The sequence below is a fragment of the Mytilus trossulus genome, chromosome 9 (genome assembly GCF_036588685.1).
Source record: "Mytilus trossulus isolate FHL-02 chromosome 9, PNRI_Mtr1.1.1.hap1, whole genome shotgun sequence".
In the NCBI taxonomy this organism is placed as follows: Eukaryota; Metazoa; Mollusca; class Bivalvia; order Mytilida; family Mytilidae; genus Mytilus; species Mytilus trossulus.
The window spans coordinates 55,962,875-55,990,848 of NC_086381.1; the positions used below are offsets into that span (position 1 = coordinate 55,962,875).

The following is a 27,974-nucleotide window of genomic DNA, read 5'->3' on the forward strand; positions in this document are numbered from 1 at the left end:
CACAGATGCGGCCACTTTCATTTTTGTCAAAAACCATCTGAAAAGTGACATTTTTGGCATATTTGATATATTTTTCATACTTTTAAAAGCTTGAATCGGATCGTTTTTATTGACTTAATCAGTTAAAATCTTTCACAGAAATTAATTGAATCAATTGAAATAGACACTTAAAAATGTTTAAAAAGTGTCTAAAAATATTTCGTTAGATGAACTTGAAAATTTAGGCCACATCGTCTGTCGCGACGTCTGTTCTAAATGAATTATACGGCTTCATTACAGTTAAAACACAGCTGCATCATACAAATATTTAACGGCCAATCTGGCGGAGGCAGTCTCCTAAAGTTCATGAAATCAAGAACTCTACAAATACTTAACACGCTTAACATGCTTGAGCATAGCAAATTAATGTGGGCAATTAAACACTGAACACAAATAAATGTGCAAGTTTAACCCTATGACAATAGTGTGGAATTGGCATTAAACATCAATCAACCAATGAATCAATCACCGAAAAATTTAAGATGGATACTATCACTAGTTATAAAGCAAAATCTCTTTTAACACATGTTAATGCTGCTTCATTATTTTAGTGTATTTTAGGCGTAATACCACCAATGCATAGTACGTCACATCCAGTTGCATACGGATTTTACAGTTGTAGATAATGTATACTACATGTCATTGCATTAAAAGAATTCTGGGTCACACACATATTTTAAAGCGTTTTAAAGCACCATTTTTTCTATTTATTGTTTCTATAGAATATTTTAGAAACTTGAATTAACACAATTGGTTACTAAAGCTTGTACATGTTGTAACCCGGTAAAAAAAGAGGTGAACATTTCATTGGTTAATTTACAGTGATGGTTATTTTCTTATATGCAATGAAATGTTATTTGAAATTTCGTTTATAGTACTGCTGAGGATAAAACCTAACACATGCCAAGTATTTCTTTATCATGTTTATTTAAAACAAAGATAAATTTTGCACATTTGTTTTTTAAAAGTGCAAATTTAACAAAGAGTTATCGGGTAAAATGAAAAGTGGTATTTCCCCTTAACAATTGCTTAAGATTATAAATTATGAAGTATTTTTTGGAATGCAGTTTTTTATATATTATTATGAATTGCCTAAAATTTTCGCTGTAAAATGAAAAACTGTTTTAAAATTTTGGCATTTAAGAGGCACATAAAGATACAAAAAATTATCACCTGTTTAAAACAGCACTATTGGTTTGATCATCCTAATTTGAAAACATCTAAATAGTTTATATTTGCAAACAATGACAGATATGCACACTATAACACTTATATCATAAAACAATTGGGAAAGAAAATGTTCTTTTTCACAAAATAAACTTCATATACATTTTTGACTTTGTAGATGAGGTTCCAACTGAAATACAATTAATGACAGACAAAAGATCTGTTGAATTGTACCTTAAATTACTTCAGTCAGGATCTGAAAAAAAGAGAGACATACGTTTAGTAATTGTTGGAAAAAAGGGTGCTGGAAAGACTTCATTGATTAAAAAATTGTTTGGTGAAGATATTACAGATGTTACCAGTACAAATGGAATAGAAATCCGCACAATAAAATGCAAGGCAATGTCTGATGATGGCGTGTGGAATAAATTAGATGGTATGATGTGTACATGTATGCTTAATATATTTTTCTGTTCATAGGAAAATGTTTTTAACAATTTTGTTTTTCTAGGGTAAATCACTTATTTGTCAGCAATATTATTGGGAAGTCTCACAAGTAACGATCCGAATAAAGGCTACATTTCACTGAATATGATGAATTCAGGTCAAGAATTTTTTTAAATAGTAAATAAGATGAAGAGACATTTATGGTAGGAATGCATATCTCGTACAGTTAAGTTCAACCATTAATGTTATTAACTTTTACACAGTATTAGAAAATGTGAACACAAGGAAAATATGCCTTTGTTGTAACATTATTGTCCAGACAATAGGTCCACCTCATTTGGATACATATGCATGAAACGCATAATTTAACATCGAACAGAGTTTGATTGTTCATGTGATCAGCATGTTTAGTTATTGGAAAGAATGTCAGCTGTAGAAAAACCAGCATTCAGACTGGTGTTCTTAACTGTTTAGCCCTAAAACACATCATTCTTATACAAGTTGTAATTAAAAAATGATGTACATAATTTTTTATACGACCGCAAATTTTGAAAAAATTTTCGTCGTATATTGCTATCACGTTGGCGTCGTCGTCGTCGTCGTCGTCGTCGTCGTCGTCGTCCGAATACTTTTAGTTTTCGCACTCTAACTTTAGTGAAAGTGAATAGAAATCTATGAAATTTTAACACAAGGTTTATGACCATAAAAGGAAGGCTGGTATTGATTTTGGGAGTTTTGGTCCCAACATTTTAGGAATTAGGGGCCAAAAAGGGCCCAAATAAGCATTTTCTTGGTTTTCGCACTATAACTTTAGTTTAAGTTAATAGAAATCTATGAAATTTTGACACAAGGTTTATGACCACAAAAGAAAGGTTGAGATTGATTTTGGGAGTTTTGGTTTCAACAGTTTAGGAATTAGGGGCCAAAAAAGGGCCCAAATAAGCATTATTCTTGGTTTTCGCACAATAACTTTAATTAAAGTAAATAGAAATCAATGAAATTTAAACACAATGTTTATGACCACAAAAGAAAGGTTGGTATTGATTTTGGGAGTTTCGGTCCCAACAGTTTAGGAATAAGGGGCCAAAAAGGGACCCAAATAAGCATTTTTCTTGGTTTTCGCACCATAGCGTTAGTATAAGTAAATAGAAATCTATGAAATTTAAACACAAGGTTTATGACTATTAAAGGAAGGTTGGTATTGATTTTGGGAGTTTTGGTCCCAACAGTTAAGGAAAAAGGGGCCCAAAGGGTCCAAAATTAAATTTTGTTTGATTTCATCAAAATTGAATAATTGGGGTTCTTTAATATGCCGAATCTAACTGTGTATGTAGATTCTTAATTTTTGGTCCTGTTTTCAAATTGGTCTACATTAAGGTCCAAAGGGTCCAAAATTAAACTTAGTTTGATTTTAACAAAAATTGAAACCTTTGGGTTCTTTGATATGCTGAATCTAAAAATGTACTTAGATTTTTGATTATTGGCCCAGTTTTCAAGTTGGCCCAAATCGAGGTCCAAAATTAAACATTGTTTGATTTCATCAAAAATTGAATAATTGGGGTTCTTTGATATGCCAAATCTAACTGTGTATGTAGATTCTTAATTTTTGGTCCAGTTTTAAAATTGGTCTAAATTAAAGTGCAAAGGGTCCAAAATTAAACTAAGTTTGATTTTAACAAAAACTAAATTCTTGGGCCTCTTTGATATGCTGAATCTAAACATGTACTTAGATTTTTGATTATGGGCCCAGTTTTCAAGTTGGTCCAAATCAGGATCTAAAATTATTATATTAAGTATTGTGCAATAGCAAGTCTTTTCAATTGCACAGTATTGTGCAATGGCAAGAAATATCTAATTTCACAATATTGTGAAATAGCATTTTTTTTTTTAATTAAGAGTTATCTTTCTTTGTCCAGTATAGTAAGCAAGAAATATCTGCAAGAATTTTTTTTAATTGGAGTTATCTTTCTTTGTCCAGAATCAACTTAAATCTTTGTTATATACAATATACAATGTATATTCACTTTTTACTACCAACTGATAAATTTAAATAATCTTTACCATTCAGTGATAACAAGCAGTTTTTTTACATCTTAATATTTTATGATGTATTTAAATGAGTAGTAATTGTTGCAAACTCCATTAGAATATTTTAATTGAAATTAGTTTTGGAATAAGGGAAAGGGGGATGTGATTAAAAAATTGGGTTCAATTTTTCTCATTTGAAATTTCATAAATAAAAAGAAAATTTCTTCAAACATTTTTTTAAGAGGATTAATATTCATCAGCATAGTGAATTGCTCTAAGAGAAATCAAAAATTTTAAGTTCATTTGAATACATTCATTCTGTGTCAGAAACCTATGCTGTGTCAACTATTTAATCACAATCCAAATTTAGAGCGGAATCCAGCTTGAATGTTGTGTCCATACTTGCCCCAACCGTTCAGGGTTCAACCTCTGCGGTCGTATAAAGCTACGCCCTGCGGAGCATCTGGTTTTATCTAGGATATGACGCACAGAGATAAGGAATATTGTTATAACACTATTCTATGTATTATTATACAATTATTGAATTTTGAACCAGACTCAGGTGCAGCCACTTTTAGATGTCAATCAAGATACACTACTGGACGAAAAAACGTCTGTCCATACCAGTAACAGTCGTTCTTAGACTGATTATGTTTGTTAAAGTTGTAACAGTTGTTAAATTTCACTGCTGCAGTTATTTTGTAACGGTCCCAACTTTAAAAGTGTTTGTCTACAACATAAATCGACTGCAACAATGCACGAAATAACTGTCACATGTACAGTCATGAAAGGACTGATTCAACTATTTTAAAGTTGTAACAGTTTATTTACAACTGTCCCAACTCGAAAAACGTTGCAACAGTCATAAATACACTGATTAAACGCCTAAAGGGTTGTCACAGTCGTAATAAAACTGATGCAACCAAAGTTGTAACAGTTATTTAATTACTGTCCTAACACGGAAAACGTTGAAACAGTCATAAATAAACTGTTTAAACGCAGAAAAAGTTGTAACAGTTATAATATGATAGCTACAACCATTGTATAGGCATAGCTTATTTATAAGCATAGCAACTTCCAAACATTGATCTTCATGTACACCTAAAAGTCACGGATACAAAATGTCTGACAGTCAGGGATATAGGTTAAATTATTTGTAAAACAATTTTACCGTGTGAAATATAAGGTTGTGACAAAGAGAAACAACTAATACTCCCATTTAATACATTAATTTTAGATATTGATTTAAAAAGATTAGTATTTTGAAATATTTGCCGCTGAACACATTTTTGTATTCCTCGATTATTTAGTGAATGTGCTGAATTTATATGTTTTTTTAACACTTCCTGCCCTTATCTCTTCGAACAAATAGAATCGGAAACAGCAGTAGATACCTACAATTTCACTAGATAAAAGATAACTACTAACAAAAAAATCGAAAAAACGTTACCCAATATATTTTCAGTGGAAAAAATATTAGAAACTAACTCAGATAGAATTGTTGGTATTGAGCTAAAAAACAAAAGTTTTGGGTCAATTTTTATTTTTGGGGTATACTTACCTACTAATGGTTCGATCGATAATTATAGACAAGAGTTGAATGCCCTCGATTATTTATACACATATTACATTAACTACGGCAAAGCAGTTGTTGCAGGTGATTTCAATGCTAGTTGTATAAACAAAAACGTACAGTTTACAAACACAATAAAATCAAAAGAACTGCAAAATTTTGTACAAAGACAATATATTTTTCATCCATTTACCGACACATGCAAAACACCAATAAAAGGTCCAGATTTCACATTTACATTAAAAAATACAATGTTAGATTATATATTGATAGACGAGACGTTAGTCAGACAATTACGACTGTATTAACTCCTAGAAGAAGGAATGTTTAGTTCAACGTCTGATCACCTGCCAATTATCGCCTATGTGGAACTAGACGAAAATCCGCATATTGACTTAAACAATTTTACAAAACTCCCAGCTTGGCACAAGATCACAGAACATAATATTAGAGACTATCAAGATAAATCGTGTGCTCCCTTAGATAAACAAATACTGAAGGCACAGAATGATAACATTGACATTAATATTTTGTATCATAATCTAGTGAATACGCTAATAAATACTACAAAAGAGACAATTCCGTGTAATACGTATAATCCGTACACAAAACCATACTGGAATGCAGACGTTAAAAAAGCACTTATTAAAGAACAAAATATGCGTAGGGTATGGATGCAAGATGCAAGACCTCGAGGTATGCAACACGAGTCGTATTTTGATTACAAACGAGCCAAACGATATTTTAGAAACATCCAGAAACTTGAAAATGAACGATACATCGAAGAAACGTATGATGACATTAATAACGCTGCCGAATGTGATTTAAGACTATTCTGGAAACTAATTAAGCGCCAAAAACCAAAACATTCAAAAGTTTGTAAGCAAATAAAACATAATAACATTGTTCATACATCCCCAGAGTCGATCTGTAATGCATTTGCGAATTATTTCGAAGATCTCTATACACCAGCTTATACGTCAACGTTCGATGATCCGACTCTAAATGAAATGAATAAAGCTTACCATGAAATCAAACGTGTATGCAAAGCTGATGAAGACCTATACTTACCAGGTGGAATAATTTCTTGTGATGATGTAAGCTCTGCTATTAAACAGCTAAAGCGTAGAAAAGCGTGTGGCAATGACATGATACAAAACGAACACTTGATATATGGTGGACCAAAAGTTGCGGAGTGTCTTTCCATTTTTTCTTAACATCGTTATAGAAAAACAGCAAGTTCCTAGTGACTGGCAGAAAGGATTGGTTGTTCCCTTGTGTAAAGGAGGGGATAAACTAAAAATGAGCCCAAACAGCTATCGACCCGTATTCTTATTATCGTGTGTATTGAAGCTTTTTAAAAAGATAATACTTATCCGTCTACAAACATTTGTCTTATTACCAGGGATGTTTCCGAATCCTCTATAACATGGATTTCAAAAAGGTCTTGGTTGTCTGATTGCATCTTTTTGTCTCCTTGAAACCATTTACCATAATATAGAACTAAATAGCAAAGTATTTGTAGCGTTTCTAGACAGTAGAAAGGCTTTTGAAACAGTATGGCGTAAAGCACTTATGTATAAATTATTCAAATTGGGTGTCAAAGGGAAAGCATGGTCCCTGATTAATGATATGTATAGTAAAATGCAAGGTTCAGTTATTGTTAATCAATGTAAATCAAATAGCTTTGTAGTCAAAGAAGATGTTAGACAAGGAGGCGTATTGTCTGGTTTTTTATACTTAGTGTTTATTGATGAATTAATTAATGAATTAGAAAAATGTAATAGAGTCACTGGTGTCAATAGTATAAAATGTTGTGCACCCTCACGTGCTGACGATATTACATGTATTGCTACAACACCGAAGCGTTTACAACACATGCTTGATATATGTACAAGATATTAAAATAAATGCCGGTTTCAGTTCAACGGAAAGAAATCATGTGTTATTCAATTTTCAAAATCTTCAATAAAAACAGACTATGACTGGAAACTAAACCAAGAATCTGAACCTGTTGTAGACAGCCATATTCATCTAGGCATTGAAATAAACGGAAAATTGAATGCGCTTGCACGAACGACAAGTGCTTGCAGGAAGGGTAGAAACACTTATTTTGCAATTTCAAACTTTAGAAGCGATAATACAAATCCATTAGTTCTAGTGAAACTGTACAAGTCAGTCGTAATTCCTACTTTTTGTATGGTTGTGAAGTTTGGTGTGATCTGAAAAAGCAAGATATCACATTACTGAACAGACTTCAGCATTTCGTTGTAAAGCACGTACAAAAGTTTAAGACATCAACAAGATCAGATATGTGTGAAAGTATGGTTGGGCTACGTAATATAACCTGTGATATCGAAAAACGTAAATTGTATTTCTTTGGAAAACTTTGTAAAACAAAAAAACTCTTGTCTAGCAAAACAAATTTTCTTACAGAGACTTTTTCGTGCCTGTTAGACGGACGAAATCATATTGGATGCATTCCGGACATATTGGACATTCTAAGTAAATACAATCTGTATGAATTTCTTATTACCTACATTAGTGATGGCAACTTTCCCGAAAAACTACAATGGAAGCGTATTATTGTAAATGCAGTTGAATCAAAGCATGATAATGACTGGCTAATTCGCATTAATTCGGACAATGACTTCAAGAGATTCAAATGTATACATAAATCCATATCTGTGGCTCATGTGTGGAAATTCACGACGAACAGCTCCGAAATTCACACTGCACTGTTTATCGGAAAACTTATATCTACCGCTTCAAACCACGATTCCAAATCTTGTGAAATTTGCGACCGTTTATTCACTGACGTTTTTGTACATGCATGCTTTGGCTGTACGTGCACATCAAATATGTACAGTACTTGGCTAGACGTAATAATAGAAAACGTTTCTCTCGATCTCTATGTTGAACTCAGTGAATGTAGTGATGAATTGTTATTTATAATTTGTCTAGGAAAAGACCCTTCAACTGCGCTCAGTGACTCCGACTTAGATTCATTTAAGCGACTTTGTTACATCCATGTAATAAAATCTGCATCCGAATACAATCGCCAATTGAACTTTATAGTATAGTGTTAGCACATGTAATATCGACAGCTTGCAACATAAACTCATTTACAGCTTGCAATATATTAACATTTTCATTTATATGTAAATATTACGCATTGTTCATAACTTTACTATTTTTTTTTCTATTATCAATGTATTAATTTATTGTTCATGATACTATAATTCATATAATCTCTATTAAGAGGAAATAAAGATATGTTGTACAAGTCAGCAAGAGGTATCAAAACTACAGTAACAGAAATTTTGTTATGTATCAATATTTTGAATAAAAGGAGGACATGGTTGCACCCTAAATTTATGCGAACAAAAAATTGTTGTTATTGTATATATTGCAAGCGAACAAAAAATTGTTGTTCATGTTAACGTTGTTTTTGTATTGCAATACAGTTGTCCATTGTATTATAGATTGAATCCTAGCATAAAACATATGGCTGATTTTCTATGCGGGTATATAGATTTTCAAATTAAAGTACACATATGGTCAGTTTTGGTCAATGCAGTCAAATAATTTTGTTGTACAAGTCAGCATGAGGTACCAAAACTACTGACATTTTGTTACATATCATTATTTTGAATACAAGGAGGACATGCTGGCACTTTAAAATTGTTGTTATTGTATTTCAATATTGCTGTCCATTGTATTATACATTGAATAACGAAAGTTTTAGTTTTACTTTATTTTCGATGTTAATACTACGAAACAAAGATATTAAAAAATCGATGTAGAGCGGTCCTGGCTACAAGTGTTGAGCAGATCTAGCCCAGTCAAAAGTTAACTTGAGAACAGGTCTGGTTTCGATCGGATTTGACAAAGTAAAAGTTAACTTATGTTAACTTTGTGTCAGGACTGGTTTCGAAGTTAACTTATGTTAACTTTACGGCAGGACTGGTATCGAAGTTAGCTTCTGTTAACTTATGACAGGACTGGTTCGAAGTTAACTTTTTGGCAGACATAAAAGCAGTCCTAGGACTAAGTCCGCTTTTCAAGTTAACTATATTTTGTTCCTAGGACTAGCAGTCCTAAATCCGGTCACAGGTTAACTTTGACCTTTCCAAATTTCTGGTTATCAAGTTAACTTGCTGTATAGGTTTAAAAATAGGAGTGCATCCATCTGTATCTCTGTATATATGAATTTAAAAAAAATCATATATCTTATTGTCAATATTTTGCTTAATAAAGTTTTAAACTACTATTGATTATAATATTTAATTGATATTCCCTAACATTGATAAGAATCCTCCATTAAGAATGATAATTATGCATTAAAAATTTAAACTTGAATCATAATGAGACGGTGAGGTTTTTCTATAATTTTGAAGGCAAACAGTGAGTTGTAATTGTTTACAACGTCGTTATTACAACAATGAATCATATCACTTTTTTATAGCAATGTCTTCACATGTGAGAGAAGGATAAGCTTTTAAATCCACGTCAACTGTATTAGTTCGGAACTTCCAGAATCTATATATGAAATTTATGCATCAATTTTTAGCTCACCTGGCCCGAAGGGCCAAGTGAGCTTTTCCCATCACTTTGCGTCCGGCGTCCGGCGTCCGTCGTCCATCGTCCGTCGTCCGTCGTCGTTGTTAACTTTTACAAAAATCTTCTCCTCTGAAACTACTGGGCCAAATTGAACCAAACTTGGCCACAATCATCATTGGGGTATCTAGTTTAAAAAATGTGTGGCGTGACCCGGTCAACCAACCAAGATGGCCGCCACGGCTAAAAATAGAACATAGGGGTAAAATGCAGTTTTTGGCTTATAACTCAAAAACCAAAGCATTTAGAGAAAATCTGACAGGGTAAAAATGTTAATCAGGTCAAGATCTATCTGCCCTGAAATTTTCAGATGAATCGGTCAACCCGTTGTTGGCTTGCTGCCCCTGAATTGGTAATTTTGTGGAAATTTTGCAGTTTTTGGTTATTATCTTGAATATTATTATAGATAGAGATAAACTGTAAACAGCAATAATGTTTAGTAAAGTAGGATTTACAAATAAGTCAACATGACCGAAATGGTCAGTTGATCCGTTTAGGAGTTATTGCCCTTTATAGTCAATTTTTAACCATTTTTCGTAAATCTTAGTTATCTTTTACAAAAATCTTCTCCTCTGAAACTACTGGGCCAAATTGAACCAAACTTGGCCACAATCATCATTGGGGTATCTAGTTTAAAAAATGTGTGGCGTGACCCGGTCAACCAACCAAGATGGCCGCCACGGCTAAAAATAGAACATAGGGGTAAAATGCAGTTTTTGGCTTATAACTCAAAAACCAAAGCATTTAGAGAAAATCTGACAGGGTGAAAATGTTAATCAGGTCAAGATCTATCTGCCCTGAAATTTTCAGATGAATCGGTCAACCCGTTGTTGGGTTGCTGCCCCTGAATTGGTAATTTTGTGGAAATTTTGCAGTTTTTGGTTATTATCTTGAATATTATTATAGATAGAGATAAACTGTAAACAGCAATAATGTTTAGTAAAGTAGGATTTACAAATAAGTCAACATGACCGAAATGGTCAGTTGATCCGTTTAGGAGTTATTGCCCTTTATAGTCAATTTTTAACCATTTTTCGTAAATCTTAGTTATCTTTTACAAAAATCTTCTCCTCTGAAACTACTGGGCCAAATTGAACCAAACTTGGCCACAATCATCATTGGGGTATCTAGTTTAAAAAATGTGTGGCGTGACCCGGTCAACCAACCAAGATGGCCGCCACAGCTAAAAATAGAACATAGGGGTAAACTGCAGTTTTTGGCTTATAACTCAAAAACCAAAGCATTTAGAGGAAATCTGACATGGGGTAAAAATGTTTATCAGGTCAAGATCTATCTCCCCTTAAATTTTCAGATGAATCGTTCAACCCGTTGTTGGGTTGCTGCCCCTGAATTGGTAATTTTGTGGAAATTTTGCAATTTTGGGTTATTATCTTGAATATTATTATAGATAGAGATAAACTGTAAACAGCAATAATGTTTAGTAAAGTAGGATTTACAAATAAGTCAACATGACCGAAATGGTCAGTTGATCCGTTTAGGAGTTATTGCCCTTTATAGTCAATTTTTAACCATTTTTCGTAAATCTTAGTTATCTTTTACAAAAATCTTCTCATCTGAAACTACTGGGCCAAATTGAACCAAACTTGGCCACAATCATCATTGGGGTATCTAGTTTAAAAAATGTGTGGCGTGACCCGGTCATCCAACCAAGATGGCCGCCACGGCAAAAAATAGAATATAGGGGTAAAATGCAGTTTTTGGCTTATAACTCAAAAACCAAAGCATTTAGAGGAAATCTGACATGGGGTAAAAATGTTTATCAGGTCAAGATCTATCTGCCCTGAAATTTTCAGATGAATCGGTCATTCCATTGTTGGGTTGCTGCCCCTGAATTGGTAATTTTGTGGAAATTTTGCAGTTTTTGGTTATTATCTTGAATATTATTATAGATAGAGATAAACTGTAAACAGCAATAATGTTTAGTAAAGTAGGATTTACAAATAAGTCAACATGACCGAAATGGTCAGTTGACCCGTTAAGAAGTTATTGCCCTTTATAGTCAATTTTTAACCATTTTTCGTAAATCTTAGTTATCTTTTAAAAAATCTTCTCCTCTGAAACTACTGGGCCAAATTAATCCAGACTTGGCAATCATCATCTTTGGGGTATCTTGTTTTAAAAATGTGTCCGGTGACCCGACTATCAAATCAAGATGGCCGCCACAGCTAAAAATAGAACATAGGGGTAAAATGCAGTTTTTGGCTTATAACTCAAAAACCAAAGCATTTAGAGCAAATCCAACACGGGGTAAAATTATTAATCAGATCAAGATCTATCTGCCCTATAATTTTCAGATGAATCTGACAACCCATTGTTGGGTTGCTGCCCCTGAATCGGTAATTTTAAGGAAATTTTGCTGTTTTTGGTTATTATCTTAAATTTTATGATAGATAGAGATAAACCGTAAACAGCAATTATGTTCAGCAAAGTAAGATTTACAAATAAGTCAACATGACCGAAATTGTCAATTGACCCCCTAAGGAGTTATTGTCCTTTATAGTCAATTTTTAACAATTTTCATAAAATTTGTAAATTTTTATTAACATTTTCCACTGAAACTACTGGGCCAAGTTCATTATAGATAGAGATAAATGTAAGCAGCAAGACCAGTAAAGTAAGATTTACAAACACATCACCATCACCAAAACACAATTTTGTCATGAATCCATCTGCTTCCTTTGTTTAATATTCACATAGACCAAGGTGAGCGACAAAGGCTCTTTGGAGCCTCTAGTTGTGGGTTATCATTGAACCCCAAAAACTGCTATTTCAATATTCCAATTAACCAAAGAAATTCCATTTTTAAATTTTGATAACTCTCAATGTGTATATTTTTTAGAATTAATGATTGGGAAAAAAAATTGATGGACAAAGTTTATTGTTGTATTTTTATTGCTGATTTTATTGTATGATCTTACTCAACATTTATCTACATTTCTTCCATATGATTGTAATTTTCTAATGATAGGAACCAATGAAGAAGCTGAAATTAACGCAAGACTATTGAAACAATACAAAGTAACAATTGAAGAGTCAGTAGAAGACGAATCAATGGTATCAGAGACAGTATCGGGGCAGTCTGAAATACCTTCAGTATACAGTGAATCTATAGTTAAACCTCATGTATCCACTGAATCTACAATTAAACTTCCAGTAACCAATCAGCAGCCAAATCAATCAATAGAAGAAACTAGAAAGGATATTGAAACCATGCTTAAATCTAATGTTGATTTACACGACAAAGAAGGGTATGCTACATTGTTGTTATGGGATTTTGCAGGAGATGAAGAATTTTACCACACACATCAAACATTTTTGTCACCAGATGCAATTTATCTTGTTGTTACAAAACTCAATGAGGCTGACGACAAAGAAGCAAAAGGTAACATTTTATATAGTGAGAATAAAAATATTTAACATTTCATTTTATTTTTACTAAGTTTAAGATGCAAGTTGTTGTCAAGAACTATATATACCCAGTATTCCTTCAAGTACCATGAGTACAGAGTACCATGTGTACAGAGAAAAATATGTGAAGCAATTAGTCAATTAATAAATTAATTGTACCATTGCAATTCCAAATACACATTTCTTCAACAACGAATGTCTCTTCAATGATAATTCATGCCAAAATTTTGAAAATTCAAAACCTAATACAAACGGATTTCGGTTTTTTTTGAAATTGTTTAACATTTCATAACTGTTACTTTAATTATTCATCCATTAGTTTTTTTTTATTTTGTTGCATATATTGTATCATAGATCAAATTTATTCGTCCAGTGTATGTTCACTTGTGTTAACATGTGTTTAGATTGAGTTAAGTCTTTTCTATTGATATTTTATAGTGTGTTTTTCTATGTTGTGGTGTTACACTATTGTTTCAGATCAGATCAGAATGAAGTTTTGGTACAATAAAACGTGTAAAACTGCTGCGCTTATTTGCAACTGTCCTTAGTCAGGTATCTGATGTTCAGTAGTTGTCGTTTGTTGATGTGGTTCATAAGAATTTCTTGTTTTTCGTTTTTTACATAGATTAGAACGTTGGTTTTACACTTGTAATATTTGGGGCCGTTTATAGCTTGCTGTACGGTGTGAGCCAAGGCTCCGTGTTGAAGACCGTACTTTGACCTATAATGGTTTTCTTTTATAAAATGTGACTTGGATGGAGAGTTGTCTCATTGGCAGTCATACCATTTTTTTATATCTAGGATCTAATTAAAGCTTTTGTTAAAAGGACAAATTTATCAGTCAAACATCTGTCATATGTGAATGCTATTGGTCAGCGGTTCTATATCTTCCATAAGGTAGAAAAACTGGAAAATCTAAATCTTCTACACAGATGACTTATGGTTTAAAGTTTTTGTCTGCATATCTACTCCCATGACAACATACTAGGTTTATCGGGTACCTAAGCTGAATTATGTTTAGTGTTTATTGTCCTAAATGCAACGCTTTCCGTCCGTCCATCTGGTCTTGTTAGCGCGCTAACATGTAAAATTCTTGCCAGATTTTAATGAAACTTATAACATAGGTGTATATTAGCAATGTTTTGGACAAATTCGAATATCAGTGCCCATCAACAATTTTTATGCCCCATTTATGGGCATTATGTGTTCTGGTCTGTGCGTCCGTCTGTTCTTTTGTCTGTTCGTTATTTCGTCCGTTCGTCCATCTGTCCTGTTTCAGGTGAAAGTCTTGGTTAAAGTTTTGGTTACAGTTTTTGGTCGAGGTAGTTTTTGATGAAGTTGAAATCCGATTAACTTGAAACTTAGTAAACCTGTTCCCTATGATATGATTTTTTATAGTTTTAATGCCAAATTGGAGTTTTTTTTATCCCATTTATCAAGCTCAATTGAACATAAAAAAAGGATAGTGCAGATGGGGCATCCATGTACTTGGGACACATTCTTGTTAAAAGCGTTATGCCGATGGAAACATTAATTTTATGGAAAATTGCATCGTTAGCGCTCTCATTTGTACAATTATTGCCAGCTTTTTATGAAATTTATTTAAGGTTATATCAGCAATGTTTTGGACAAGTTCGGAAATTAGTGCAGATCAATTATTTAAAAACGAGTTATTCCCCTTGGAAATATTAATCATATGGAAAATTGCCTTGTGAGCACTCTAATGTGTACAATTCTTGCCAGATTAATATGAAATTTATATTATAGGTTTATATAATCAATGTCTTTGACAAATTTGTAAGTCGGTGTCAATCATTTGTTTCAAAGAGTTATGCCCTTGGAAATATTGATTATTTGGAAAATGGCATAGTTAACGCTCACATGTGTACAATTCTTGCCAGATTTTTATGGTTTATATCATCAATGTCTCGGATCAATTCGAAAATCAGTGATAAACATTTTTTTTTAAAAGAGATATGCCTCTTAGAAATATTTGTTAGAAAAATTACACTGTAAGCGCTCTCGTATGTACAATTCTTTGAAATATTTATTGTAAAGAAAATAGCATCGCATTAGCTCTGAAGATAGCTCTCTAAGATATCTATAAAATGTTTTAGAGAACAAAATACCAGTGTTTTATTTAAGTAATTGCCCTTGTACCGTAGATAGATGATATATGTGAAATTGAAACTCTTTTCTTTTATTTATGGACCCAAAGAATACAACATATAGAGTTATTTTGAAATAAAAGGGTTTGAGATCTTTTTTTAATTCTGCCATTCATGGCTTTACATGATACCGTCTAGATTGTCAATGCAGCTATATATTCGGCAATCGCCAATGGCAGTCAGCAGGGTTTAAGAGCATTTGTTGTTCGACCTGTTAGTCGAATGCGTTTTGTTAAAATACACTTTTTCACCTTTTTGGTCTTTTAGAAAATGTTGTTTGTGCTGTATTTAGACCCATCTACCAAAAAAAAATTGTTTTGCATACACACGTATAAAAATTGCGTTTTTTATCCAACGCAATCGTAGGTTTCAACACTGTTTTCAATTTAGACGTGATTATTATTATTTTTTGTTTGGACTTGTATTATATTTGCCTTTGGTTTTATATGATCCGTTCATCCTATTTCAAATCTTCAGAATTCAAGAGTCTATCCTAAATTGAGGTAAACTATTTGGCCTCCCATATACCGTTTCGATTCCTAACATGACTGAAGAGACATTAATTGTCGAAATCTGGATATGGTGTTCACAAAATGTCTACACCTTTTGTTAGCCTTTTACCATCTTTTCCTCAAGTTTATTGTTTTTTGTTTGGTATTAAATTATTATAGAGATCCATTTGTTACATCTTGTGATCCATTTATTTGACAATCGCCAATGGTAGTCAGCAGGGTTTAAAAGCATGTGTTCGACATGTTAGTTTTGTAAAAATATACTTTTATACCTTTTTTGGTCTTTTGGAAAATGTTGTTTATTCTGTATTTATACCCCTCTACCAATCAGCTTGTTTTGCATGCATACGTATAGAAATTGCGGTTTTTAATCCAACGCAATCATAGGTTTGAACGTTGTTTCAATTTAGACTTGTTTAGACCCTTCTCCAACGAAATTTGTTTTACATGCACACGTATAAAAATTTCGGTTTTTATCCAACGCAATCATAGGTTTGAACGTAGTTTTCAATTTAGACTCGTTTATATATGTATTTATATACAATATTAGGTCAATGTCCGATACATATAAAATTTTCTGTATGATGCTTTGAAACTGGGGCAGGGGGAGGTTTACAATGACGCAGTGTGATCATTTACTTGATGGCCGTCGTAGTCAGTCAACTTTTACAAAAATCTTCTTCCCTCAAACTACTGGGCCAAATTCAACCAAACATGGCCACAATCATCATCATGGTGATTAGTTTAAAAAATGTTTCCGATGATCCGGCCCGCCAACCAAGATGCCCGTAATGGCTAAAAATAAAACATAAGGGTTAAATTACACATTTTGGCTTATATCTCTGAAACCAAAGCATTTATAGCAAATCTGTAATGAAATTAAATACATATGCCCAAAAATTTTCAGACAACCTGTTGTTGGGTTGCTAATGTGAAGAAAATTTTTGGTTATTTATATCTTCGATATCAATATAGATAGAGACAAAATGTAAACATCAATAATGTATAGCAAAGTAAGATCTACAAATAATCCAACATGATAATATGGTCAATTGAACCCTTAAGGAGTTATTGCCCTTAATAGTCAATATTTAACAATTGTTGGTAAATTTATGTAATCTTTTACAGAAAACTTCCCCTCTGAAACTACTAGTCAAATTTAACCAAACTTGTCCACAATCATCATTAGGGTATGTAGTTTAAAAATGTGTCCGTTGACCCGGCCAGCCAACCAAGATGGCCGCCATGGTTAAAAAACCTACTGAAACAAATTTAACCAAACTTGGCCACAATCATCATTAGGGTATCGAGTTAAAAAAAATTGTCCAATGAGCCGGCCCGCCACCAACATGGTGGACATGGCTAGAAATAGAACATAGGGGTAAAAAACAGATTTTGGCTTATATATCGGAAACTATAGCATTTAGAGCAAAACAATGTTTATGTTACAGTAAATAGGTGAAATTAGGAATTACATGTAATTACTAAAATTTAGGAATTACAGGTAATCCCCGATACACTTAGTTAATACAAGTAATTCCTGAAACGGCCCAGTTATTACCAGTAATTACTAATTTTAAAATGAATTTTTACACCTATTTACTGACTGCTAAAACAATGTTGTATTATGGTCAGGTGATCAAAAGTTATGGTAAAACTAACTAAAATATCAGTTAGTACAGTACAGTAAATTTTGAATGGTTGATTTCTATAAAAAATATCTTGAATAAATATGGACTTTCAAATATTTGGTTAAATCCGAGTAACTTTAGTTTTAATTCAAAATGGTTCAAGTTGAGCATTATACAGATAATTTTTGACCAATTTCAGCAGACATGGAAATCAGAAATGGAAAATTCTTCTAAAGCTTTATGTTTTAATTTTTAAAGAAAACTTTGAATTTTAAGAATATTTAGACTTACTACTTTATACAGATAAGATAACGTTATGTAGGTTAAGAACTGGAATGAACTGTTATGTGCATTAGCTTCGAGATATAAAAAGAAATAAAAATATGTTTTTTGTTGTTAAATCATTAAAAAAAATGATATAGTGAAATTATAATCAAGTTCACTGTTAGCAGCCAATCTGGTTATATTTTGTTAAAATAGCTGAGAAACAAGGTTGATGAGTTGTGCACTTGCGAGTGAATTTTTGGACCTCATTGAATACGTATTCATGTGACCTTCAACTCAACCTCTAGCTGGAGATGGGTTATCTATGTATTAAGCTATTAAAGTTGTAAGGGTTTTGCAGAACAAATAGCCTACTTTTGCTGTTAATCACAGGCTCAACAAAAATGAGGAAAACATATTAAAATTTTCCTCTAGATACTATCTTTTGACTAGTACTGTAAGAAGCTTCTGTCAAAATTGGGTAAAAATCCAGGATGGTTTATAAAACCTAATGTTTTAAAAACTTTAACTGCATATATAGTGTATGACATGTTAACTGGGAAAAAAACTCTAGTCCAGTTATAAGTTATATACGAAAAAAAGGATTCTTTTTACAAACTTTACTTTTGGATATTAACTTATGATCATACAAATTTTGCTTCTGTCCATGTTTGGTAGAAATCCAGGATATTTGTAGAAAGTTATTCTAAAATTTTGAACCACAGTGCATGATGGAGATTTTAGTTTAACCAAATTATGAAAATCAATTTTAGATAGATATCATTGTCTTGCATGCATATATTTACAGAGTTTCAAAACCTATAAAACACCCATTTTCCAGTTTCATTCACAAACACTAAAGAGTATGCACTTTTGATGTGCCTCATATTCCTACATCCTTAAGTAAGCTCTCTTAAAATCCCTATCCCTTTACTTTCTTATTTGGTATCTTGAATTATGTTTTTAATTTTAAAACAAAAACATCAAGTTAGTAAATAGCTGTAAAAATTACAAAAAAAATCAGTGATTACAAGTAATCACTGAAACAACTAGTAAATACATGTAATTACTAAATTGGCTAGTAATTACAGGTATTTACTGAAACGTTTGGTAATTACGTGTAATTCCTAATTTCACCTATTTACTGTAACAATTATAAATCAGGTTAAGATCTATCTGCCCTGTAATTTGCAAACAAATTGAATAACCTGTAGTTGGGTTGCTAAATCTTGAACAAAAATCTTTAAAGAAACTACTGAGACAAATTTAACCACGATCATCATTAGACTATCTTGTTTAAAAATTGTTTCCGGTGACCCAGCCTATCAATCAACATAGTGGACATGGCTAAAAATAGGACATAGAGGTAAAAATATAAAAAGTTTTTTTCTTATATCTTTTGAACCGTTATAAATAGAGAGAATATTAAGGGAGCAATATATTTTGCATAATGAGCTCTATCAATTGTCTATATTCGTCAAAACAGTAAGATAAATTGTTATAGGAGTTAATGCCCATAACATTTTTTTTTCATTTTTGCCTATTATCATGAAAACTTTGATATTTAGAGGGAAACATTTTTTCCGTTATGCCTTATACGATTTGAATTATAAGATATAAATAAATACTTTAAATTACAAAAATGATCAGCAAGACAAGATCTATTACAAAGTCAAATTTCGCCGATATAGTTAGTAGCCTGGCACTCTTCGTGTGAGTATTTGCCATTAATTAAGGATTTTGTTTACTCTCTTTTGTGTTTTGAGCAGAAACTAAAGAAAGAATATAGAGAAAAATAAACATACTTATAGATCAGTAGTTCAAGATCAACAAAATAGATATTTTTGTCATAACGTTTATTTTCCTCTACAATGTTCATGATGTTGGAAAGAGTCCGTTGTTTGATATGAACATAGACCAGCTATACCGTTATCTGTCCCTCGTCGTTGTACGGGACAATAACTCAATAACACTCTAACCAATTTCCATGAAACTTTGATGAATTGTTAATATTTAATGACATAAGCTACCTTTTGTGTTTTATAAATTTGAGATTTTACGTTTACGAGTTCTGAGATTTTTTTTCATCAAAAAGAGGAGATTTTCCAGTTTTCAGACAATAACTCAAAAAGAGTTTGTTTTCATGTAATTTTAGTGACTGGTTTATACCTAATAAAATAACTCCTTTTAGTAATGTCTCTCCTTTACGGAGTCAAAAATCGAGACATAGGTATGCTGTTTCCCGCGTCGGAGGCATCAACAATGCATTAGTTTGTGATTAGGTCTATAGTTAATGGTCAACAATAAGTGAAATTGAAATGATATGTAGTGTGAAGTCTTATTAGCATTCGCACATCTCAGAAATAAAGGCAACAGTAGTATTTCGCTGTTCAAAACTCATAAATGCATGGACAAAAAACAAAATCGGGGTAACAAACTACTCAGTCATGGTCTATTGACTTTGACACTTTGCTAAGTTTACATGTATTAGTGTATTGGGAACAACTAGTGTTTGTCAATAATATTTGGCATGCAATCGTACAAGCATTGGTATATGGAATGTCCATTCGTTTTTGAAGCGTTTTGTTATTTGATTTTGCCTTGTGATTATGGACTTTCCGAATTGATTTTCCTTAGTACTTTTGTGATTTTACTTTTTGTTATACCCCACATAACGTAGTTGTGGAGGGTATAATGTTTTTGACCCGTCCGTCTGTCCGTCCGTCCGTCAGTCCCTCAATCCTGTTTCTTGTCATCGCAACTCCTCTGAAACCAAACAACAGAATTTCATGAAACTTTGTAGATAATTAGGACATATTATGTACATGTGCATATCGACAGGAAATTGTGATTCAATTTTTTTCTTGTACATTTTTTTCTTCTTACAGTTAATTTATTTCTCCAGTGACCATGCGGGGACTTGGGGTATGTAAGGGCGCTCACTAAGACATGAAGATTATTAGGGGCAAACCTCTCAGTCATAGTCTATTGACTTTTAAATCTTTGTTTAGTTTTCATGTATTAGTTTGTGATTAGGTCAGTTTATGGGGAAGTGTTAGTGGTAGATCAATGATAATTGGTATGCAGTTGTATTCACATTAGCACATCTCATTTCAATGGTGAAGATTTAGACTTAGTCATTGTCTATTGACTTTGAAACTTTTGCTTAGTTTGCATGTTTTAATGTGTGATTAGGTCAGATTAAGATGACCAGCTAATGTTAGCTCAATAATATTTCGTTTGCACATGTATTAGCATTTGCACGTATTATTTCCAAGGAGACTATATAACATCACCCCCTCTATTTATTTTTGAAATGTTTACATAGTTTACAAGTTAATGTTTGTGATCAGTTTTGTTGAAAGGGAATGAATGATGGTGATGATGATGTTTGATGTATGATGGGATGATTCGGTAAACTTCGAGTTTTTTTTAGCGGAAATTACCGAATACAGTCATAATTGAAAGTTCCGCGCAAACAAATTTAAACAGTTGTTAGAGTCTTGTTATCAAGACAATTCGATTGAAAACTATATCAGAAAAAAAATAACGCCTGCTATTGTCTGCCATTGGACAGACATAATCTCATTAAGTTCATTCTGAGAAAAATATGAAACTAAGAGGTAGACAAATGAACTAGTTTTGTTCATCGTAAGAAATACGCATGGCATAATGTAAGTTAAAAATGAAATTTTTAGTTAATGAAATATCGAACTTAAGACAATTTGTGAGTGAACAGATGATCACATGATGCAAATCAGACTTCAAAGTGGAGAAAGTCAGGAACTGAAACTTCCATAATGAGGGTGGGCACAAATCATAATGAGGGCGGGCTTGTAATTCTGGTAGATTGCACCTTACCAAATTAACATCAAACTACAACTTAGGTAAGTTTGTTTAATTTGTTTATTTAGTAGGTCCAATCTACCTATAGCATCCAATGCGTCTTTAGAGTTCAGTTCTGCACTTTCAGACAAAATCTTTGTTAAGTAGCAACAGTTATACTATAAACACTACATATTTCACTACTTGGTAAACACTTCTAATTCTAAATTTCGGAAATTATATGCACCCTTATATACACAAACTATCTTATTTCCTCTTGGCCAATAAGATTTCTTTACTGAAGGAGCTGTCATAAGTAATTGTTCTTTGATAACATTTTCTAAACACACTATATTTCCTCCGTCCAGCTGTGCGAAGAAATGTAGCTATTGGAATTCGTCCACTAACATAGGAAGTAGCAGCTCCTCTAGTACTATGAGGTGTAAAGAATGTCATATCTATTCCAGCCAAAATTAATCCACTTAGCAATGGTGCCCTTTTTTACAGGTTTATACGGTTTTTGGAAACCCCATTAGGCATAGCTGTAAACTGATACAATTGACCTTTCCATGTAAATTTCAAAACTTTTCTATCTTCCTTTTTTATTCCTGAACTGTGATCTTTGGTATCCAACTTTGCAAAGAAATTTTTATTTTTTACTAATTCTAATACTGACTTGAAAGTTTCCATCTTGAAATGTTTATATTCCAAATTTTAAATGCTCATTTAAATTACTTAAATTTAATATTAGTCTAAATTAACCATCAGCTTTGGGCCTAATAAAAATACTAGATAATACTTCCCCATACTGATGAATTACAGGTTCAATAACCTTTTTGTGTAAAAATTTTGTTAACAGATTGTCGATAACTATTTGTTCACTTTCATAAAATTTAATTTCTTTCCGTGAACATTTACCACATGGTTCACATTCAAATTCCAAGTGATAACCTTGACATACAATATTCCAGAGGTTCCTATCAATTGTATTTGTTTTCCATTTCTGACTAAACTGAGCTATTTTCCCAGCTACAAAGTTGTCAGTAGTATTATGCAGACAATTAAGATTTAATAATGTACATGTACTTACATTACTATTTCTATGTGTGTTCATTTCTAATGGCCCAGATTTCCCTTTCCTTTCTTGTTGAAGGGTTTTTTTCTGATCTCGTCGTATCTGGGCCTCCTTTTTGGCAAAAAAATTGCTTTAAATAGATGTAGGAAGATGTGGTGTGAGTGTCAATGAGACAACTCTCCATCCAAATAACAATTTAAAAAAAAAAGCAAACCATTATAGGTCAATGTACGGCCTTCAACACGGAGCCTTAGCTCACACCGAACAACAAGCTATACAGGGCCCCAAAATTACTAGTGTAAAATCATTCAAACTTGACAACCACTTTTCCCTTTGAAACTTCCATTGTCAGACTTAAAATTATCATTCCGAAATCAGTGTCCTTAACTTCAGGTACATGTGCGTTATCCCTGTTCCATGCACTTTTAACTTTCATTTTATTGCCAAATTTTGTACTATCGTCTCTATCTTTCATCCGTTGTTCCAGATTTTCTCTATCCCCAAATAAATAGTTCGGCGAAATTTTCTCATCTTCGTAGCACAGAGCTTAATAATGTTAGTCTAAAGCTGGCGTTAGCAACTTCCTTCTTTTACTAGACAGATCTCTATGAGCATACAACAACAAATTTAGGGAGTCCAGGGATAGTTCAAACGTTTCTTCCGATTCTTCCGAAGAGCTTTTCAAAGACTTTTCCATTAGCTGAACAACCGTTATCATCTCTTAAACAAGATACCCCTGGGTTTTTTGCAGGGATCTGTAATTATCTTTCAGACGTTTAGATGTTTCCTTAGAACTCCACAGCTTTTTGTTCACTTTAGGAACCTTTAGAAATTCACAATTGTCTGGCCGAACAAATTTGTCCACTAATTCCTGAACTTCTTTATTTTTACGATCTTCGGCAACCTCCGCCCCTTGATTAACGAATTTTGCTATCTCCTCGTGTACCGGCGATCCTAAATTTGGTTTCTTAGACAAAATGTTCTCAATTTTTTTTCATTTTTTCCATTTTGGACATTTTCGTCGTAACATTTATTCTTTTTTGAGGTGGTTCCTGCGCCATATCCTCCTCACCCTCCTTGGAAGACTCATAGTCCCGTTCCGATTCCTCCTCCGGGAATCTGTCATAAAAAGTATTCGGAGATTTGCCCCGTTTATTGTTTTTTTAACTGCATTGGCGCAATGGGTCCAATCGGATCAGCTGTTTTGTGGAGAACCGCGTTTTTAATTTCAATTACGGATTTGGTTAGCTCATTAATAGCTTTCTGCTGTTCAAAGTAAAGCTTTTGGTTGTTTATCAATTGCTCATTGTATTGAGCTAACAAATCCGTTCGCTGTTGATTAACTTCAACACTTGCAGTAAAAGGTACATAGTTAGGCCCTACCCCTTTTTGTTTTCCTCAACTGTCACTCGCTTCAGAACAGAATTTAAACGGGTAGGCTGTGATGATGATGATGGAGCTCCAGTATGAATCAACTGAAGAGAACCATCATCCTTCACCACTATTGCCTGGTCTTGGAAAACATTGCAATTTTCCACCACTGGATCCAAAATAATAAATTCCTCTGCCATTGTTCGGAATTTCCTAAACACACGTGCCCTCTCTATCAGCGCAAACACATTTAACAAAGAAAATTTTTTACAAACGTAATTTCATGTCAAATGAAAATTAGGAATAATACCACTATAGTAAACTACGAACAATTCCTGACTATCCAAACACTAACATATATATATTCGTCTCCTGAATAAATTGTCTAACTTTGCATAACAAAGGATCAACCTCGTTCTGATTTGCAGCATGTGATCATCTGTTCACACATGTGGTTCTATAGGTAGATTGAACTTACTAAATTACCTTTTAAATAAAAAAAAAAGTCAAATTTCTGTAACAACTAAGTTATATATGTCATGCTAGAGTCATTATTGGCATCGATTTTCAGAATTTGGCATTTTTACATGAATAAGTATCCAACAGATATGGAAAATGCAGTTTAAAGCATTTCATTGTAACTTTATATCAATCATTCCAATTTGTTTACAAGCTTTTAATCACGCCAAGCAGTTTGTCTTCTAAATATGACCAGAAGTCTTGTATAGAGATATAAACTTTCATAAGAAAAATTTACCCTTTCAAGACCCAGTTTAACATTTTCCTTTATAGTTATCATCTTGTAGGAAAACTGAGTGTATGGGGGTGAATAAAACGTTTACTACGTTTGTTCGTCAGTCTGCACGGTTAATGTATGAAACAAGTGGTATGCTTGTCAATGAAACAACTTTCCACAAGAGTCCAAATGACACAGAAATTAACAATTATAGACAACAGTACGGCCTTGAAGAATGAGCAAAGCCCATACAGCTTAGTCAGCTATGCTATAGAAGGCCCCGAAATGATAAACGTAAAACATTCTAAACGAGAAAACTAACGGCCTAATTAATGTACAAACAAACCAACGAAAAAAACGAACATGTAACACATTAACAAACGACAACCACTGAAATACAGGCTCGTGACTTGGGACAGACACATTATCACACATATATACAGAATGTGGCAGGTTTTACCATGTTAGCGGGATCCAAACCCTCTCTCTAACCTTGGACAGTGGTGTAACAGAACAACATAAGAACGAACTATGAAAATCAGTTGAAAAAGGCTTAACTCATCAGATGGATACAAATATAAATACATCTAACAAAAAACAGAGTGGTCGTGGCCGGGTACTTGTATATCCCAACAAAAAAGACACTAAGTACTGATCTGAGAGTACTCGCAGTTACTGACAGCTAGTTCAAAGCCACTAACAACTAATACAAAAATCAGGCAACCAAGTTTTGCATTTAGGTAAAGATTGAAACAAACTGTGAGTAAAAAAGAATGATTTACTATCATATTGGATAGTAACGATTGTCCATGAAAAAAGAGTCATCTTGACCTAAATTAATTATGGTTAAGATATATTAAGATACACAAACTCTAATCAACTACAAGTCATAGAAAAATTATATCTTTTAGATCGCACTTATTTGATAACAATGTATCTTGAAAAAAGATTCAAATTTGTGTTGAGGTCCAGATGATAGCAACAACAAATAAAAGAGGAATGCTATATGTTACTGAGTACTCCTTTGATTTTATTGAAGGTCCACACAAAACTTTTGTTACAGAAGCACAAAAACAACGATACTCATTATTATGTCAATATATAATTGTAATATAATTTAATTAATGGAGAACTACTAGAATTGTTTTAATGTGAATTTTTCTCGTTGTTATTATCGTTCTTATTCTTCTCACAAACAAGCTTGTCTATAGTCTGTGAATTTCTGTTATTTTTGCTACAATTTTTTTCCGTATCCCATGTTAAGATCAATGTAAGAGGTTGAAAATTTCATATCTGAATATTTTTCTTTATCTGGAAAGTTACTTTTGACGATGGATCTTGATTGTCTCTGTGTGGATTATTTCTCCTGTATATGGATCACTCACGGGGTAAAAATTGGAAAATTGTCGAAACTAATTTGACTTTTATGTATAGCGTAGTCCGAATTATGTACTTAAAAGGATTTAAATTCACAAACTAGTTATTTTGCACTAAAAAAATTGCTGTACCATGCCTTTTTAAAATAAGATTGAAAATCGTAAATGTTTAAGAAAAATTCTATTTCGAAGAATATCGTTGATCAACATTAATAAAAAAAAATTCAACGAACAGTTTACTTCTGACAGATATTTGGTTCTCCTTGAAAAAGTACTGGGTCATAACATACCTTAATTGCAGTCCCCAGTAATCTGGAGATATTTATTAAGAGTTTATTGATCAAAAATGCACAATTATATATGTGTTTAAATCTATATGTTTTAATACGAGTGAATTTTTTTGTTTTTTTTAAATTGTCGTATATTGCTATCACGTTGTCGTCGGCGTCGCCAAAGACAGATGGTTTCCGGATAATAACTTTTGTATAAGTAAATAGAAATCAATTAAACTTTAACACAAGGTTAATAACCACTAAAGAAAGTTTGGGATTGATTTAGGGTAATGGTCTTAACTGTTTAGGAATTAGAGGCCTAAAAGGGTGTCCAGATAAACATCTTTGTAGTGTCAAGTCCTTAAGTGTATAAATCTTTCTGAAATTATACCACAAGTTTCCATACCACGAAAGGATGGTTATGATTTGCTTGGAAAGGTGGGTGGAGGGGAGGTGTTGTGGCTCAAAACGTTTAGGAATTAGAGGCAAAATAGAGGGGGAAACAAGGGTTTTTTGGTTAATGGCCAATTAAGACAATTTGAAACCAGTGTAAGGAAGGTAATCCAAATATATTGAGATAATCCAAACATGTTTGATAACCTCTCTTACACTGCTTTTAAATTATGTGTAAAGAAATTTTTTTCTCATATCAGATTACAGAAATTATAAAGAAAATTTCTTTATATATTTTTTTTTTGCAAAAAAGAGTGAGGGATACATTTTTCTTTTCTTTTAATACGACCGCAAAATTTGAAAAAAATTTCGTCGTATATTGCTATCACGTTGGCGTCGTCGTCGTCGTCGTCGTCGTCCGAATACTTTTAGTTTTCGCACTCTAACTTTAGTAGAAGTGAATAGAAATCTATGAAATTTTAACACAAGGTTTATGACCACAAAAGTAAGGTTTGGATTGATTTTGGGAGTTTTAGTCCCAACATTTTAGGAATAAGGGGCCAAAATGGGCCCAAATAATCATTTTCTTGGTTTTCGCAATATAACTTTAGTTTAAGTTAATAGAAATCTATGAAATTTTGACACAAGGTTTATGACCACAAAAGAAAGGTTGGGATTGATTTGGGGAGTTTTTGTTCCAACAGTTTAGGAATTAGGGGCCAAAAAAGGGCCCAAATAAGCATTATTCTTGGTTTTCGCACAATAACTTTAGCTTAAGTAAATAGAAATCAATGAAATTTTGACACAATGTTGATTACCACGAAAGGAAGGTTGGTATTGATTTTGGGAGTTTAGGTCCCAACAGTTTAGGAATTAGAGGCCAAAAAGGGACCCAAATAAGCATTTTTCTTGGTTTTCGCACCATAATTTTAGTATAAGTAAATAGAAATCTATGAAATTTAAACACAAGGTTTATGACCATAAAAGGAAGGTTGGTATTGATTTTGGGAGTTTTGGTCCCAACAGTTTAGGAATAAGGGGCCCAAAG

At 32.8% G+C, this 27,974-nt stretch overlaps 1 protein-coding gene across 1 annotated transcript in view; it reads left to right on the forward strand.

Moving 5' to 3' along the window:
* The window catches only part of LOC134684774 (uncharacterized), a 73,363-nt gene that overhangs the window by 26,525 nt on the left and 18,864 nt on the right, over window positions 1-27,974 (forward strand). The window contains exons 5-6 of the mRNA XM_063544081.1: window positions 1,385-1,642; window positions 12,864-13,277. Coding sequence (XP_063400151.1) covers window positions 1,385-1,642; window positions 12,864-13,277 — 672 coding nt within the window. The remainder of the gene's footprint in view (window positions 1-1,384; window positions 1,643-12,863; window positions 13,278-27,974) is intronic.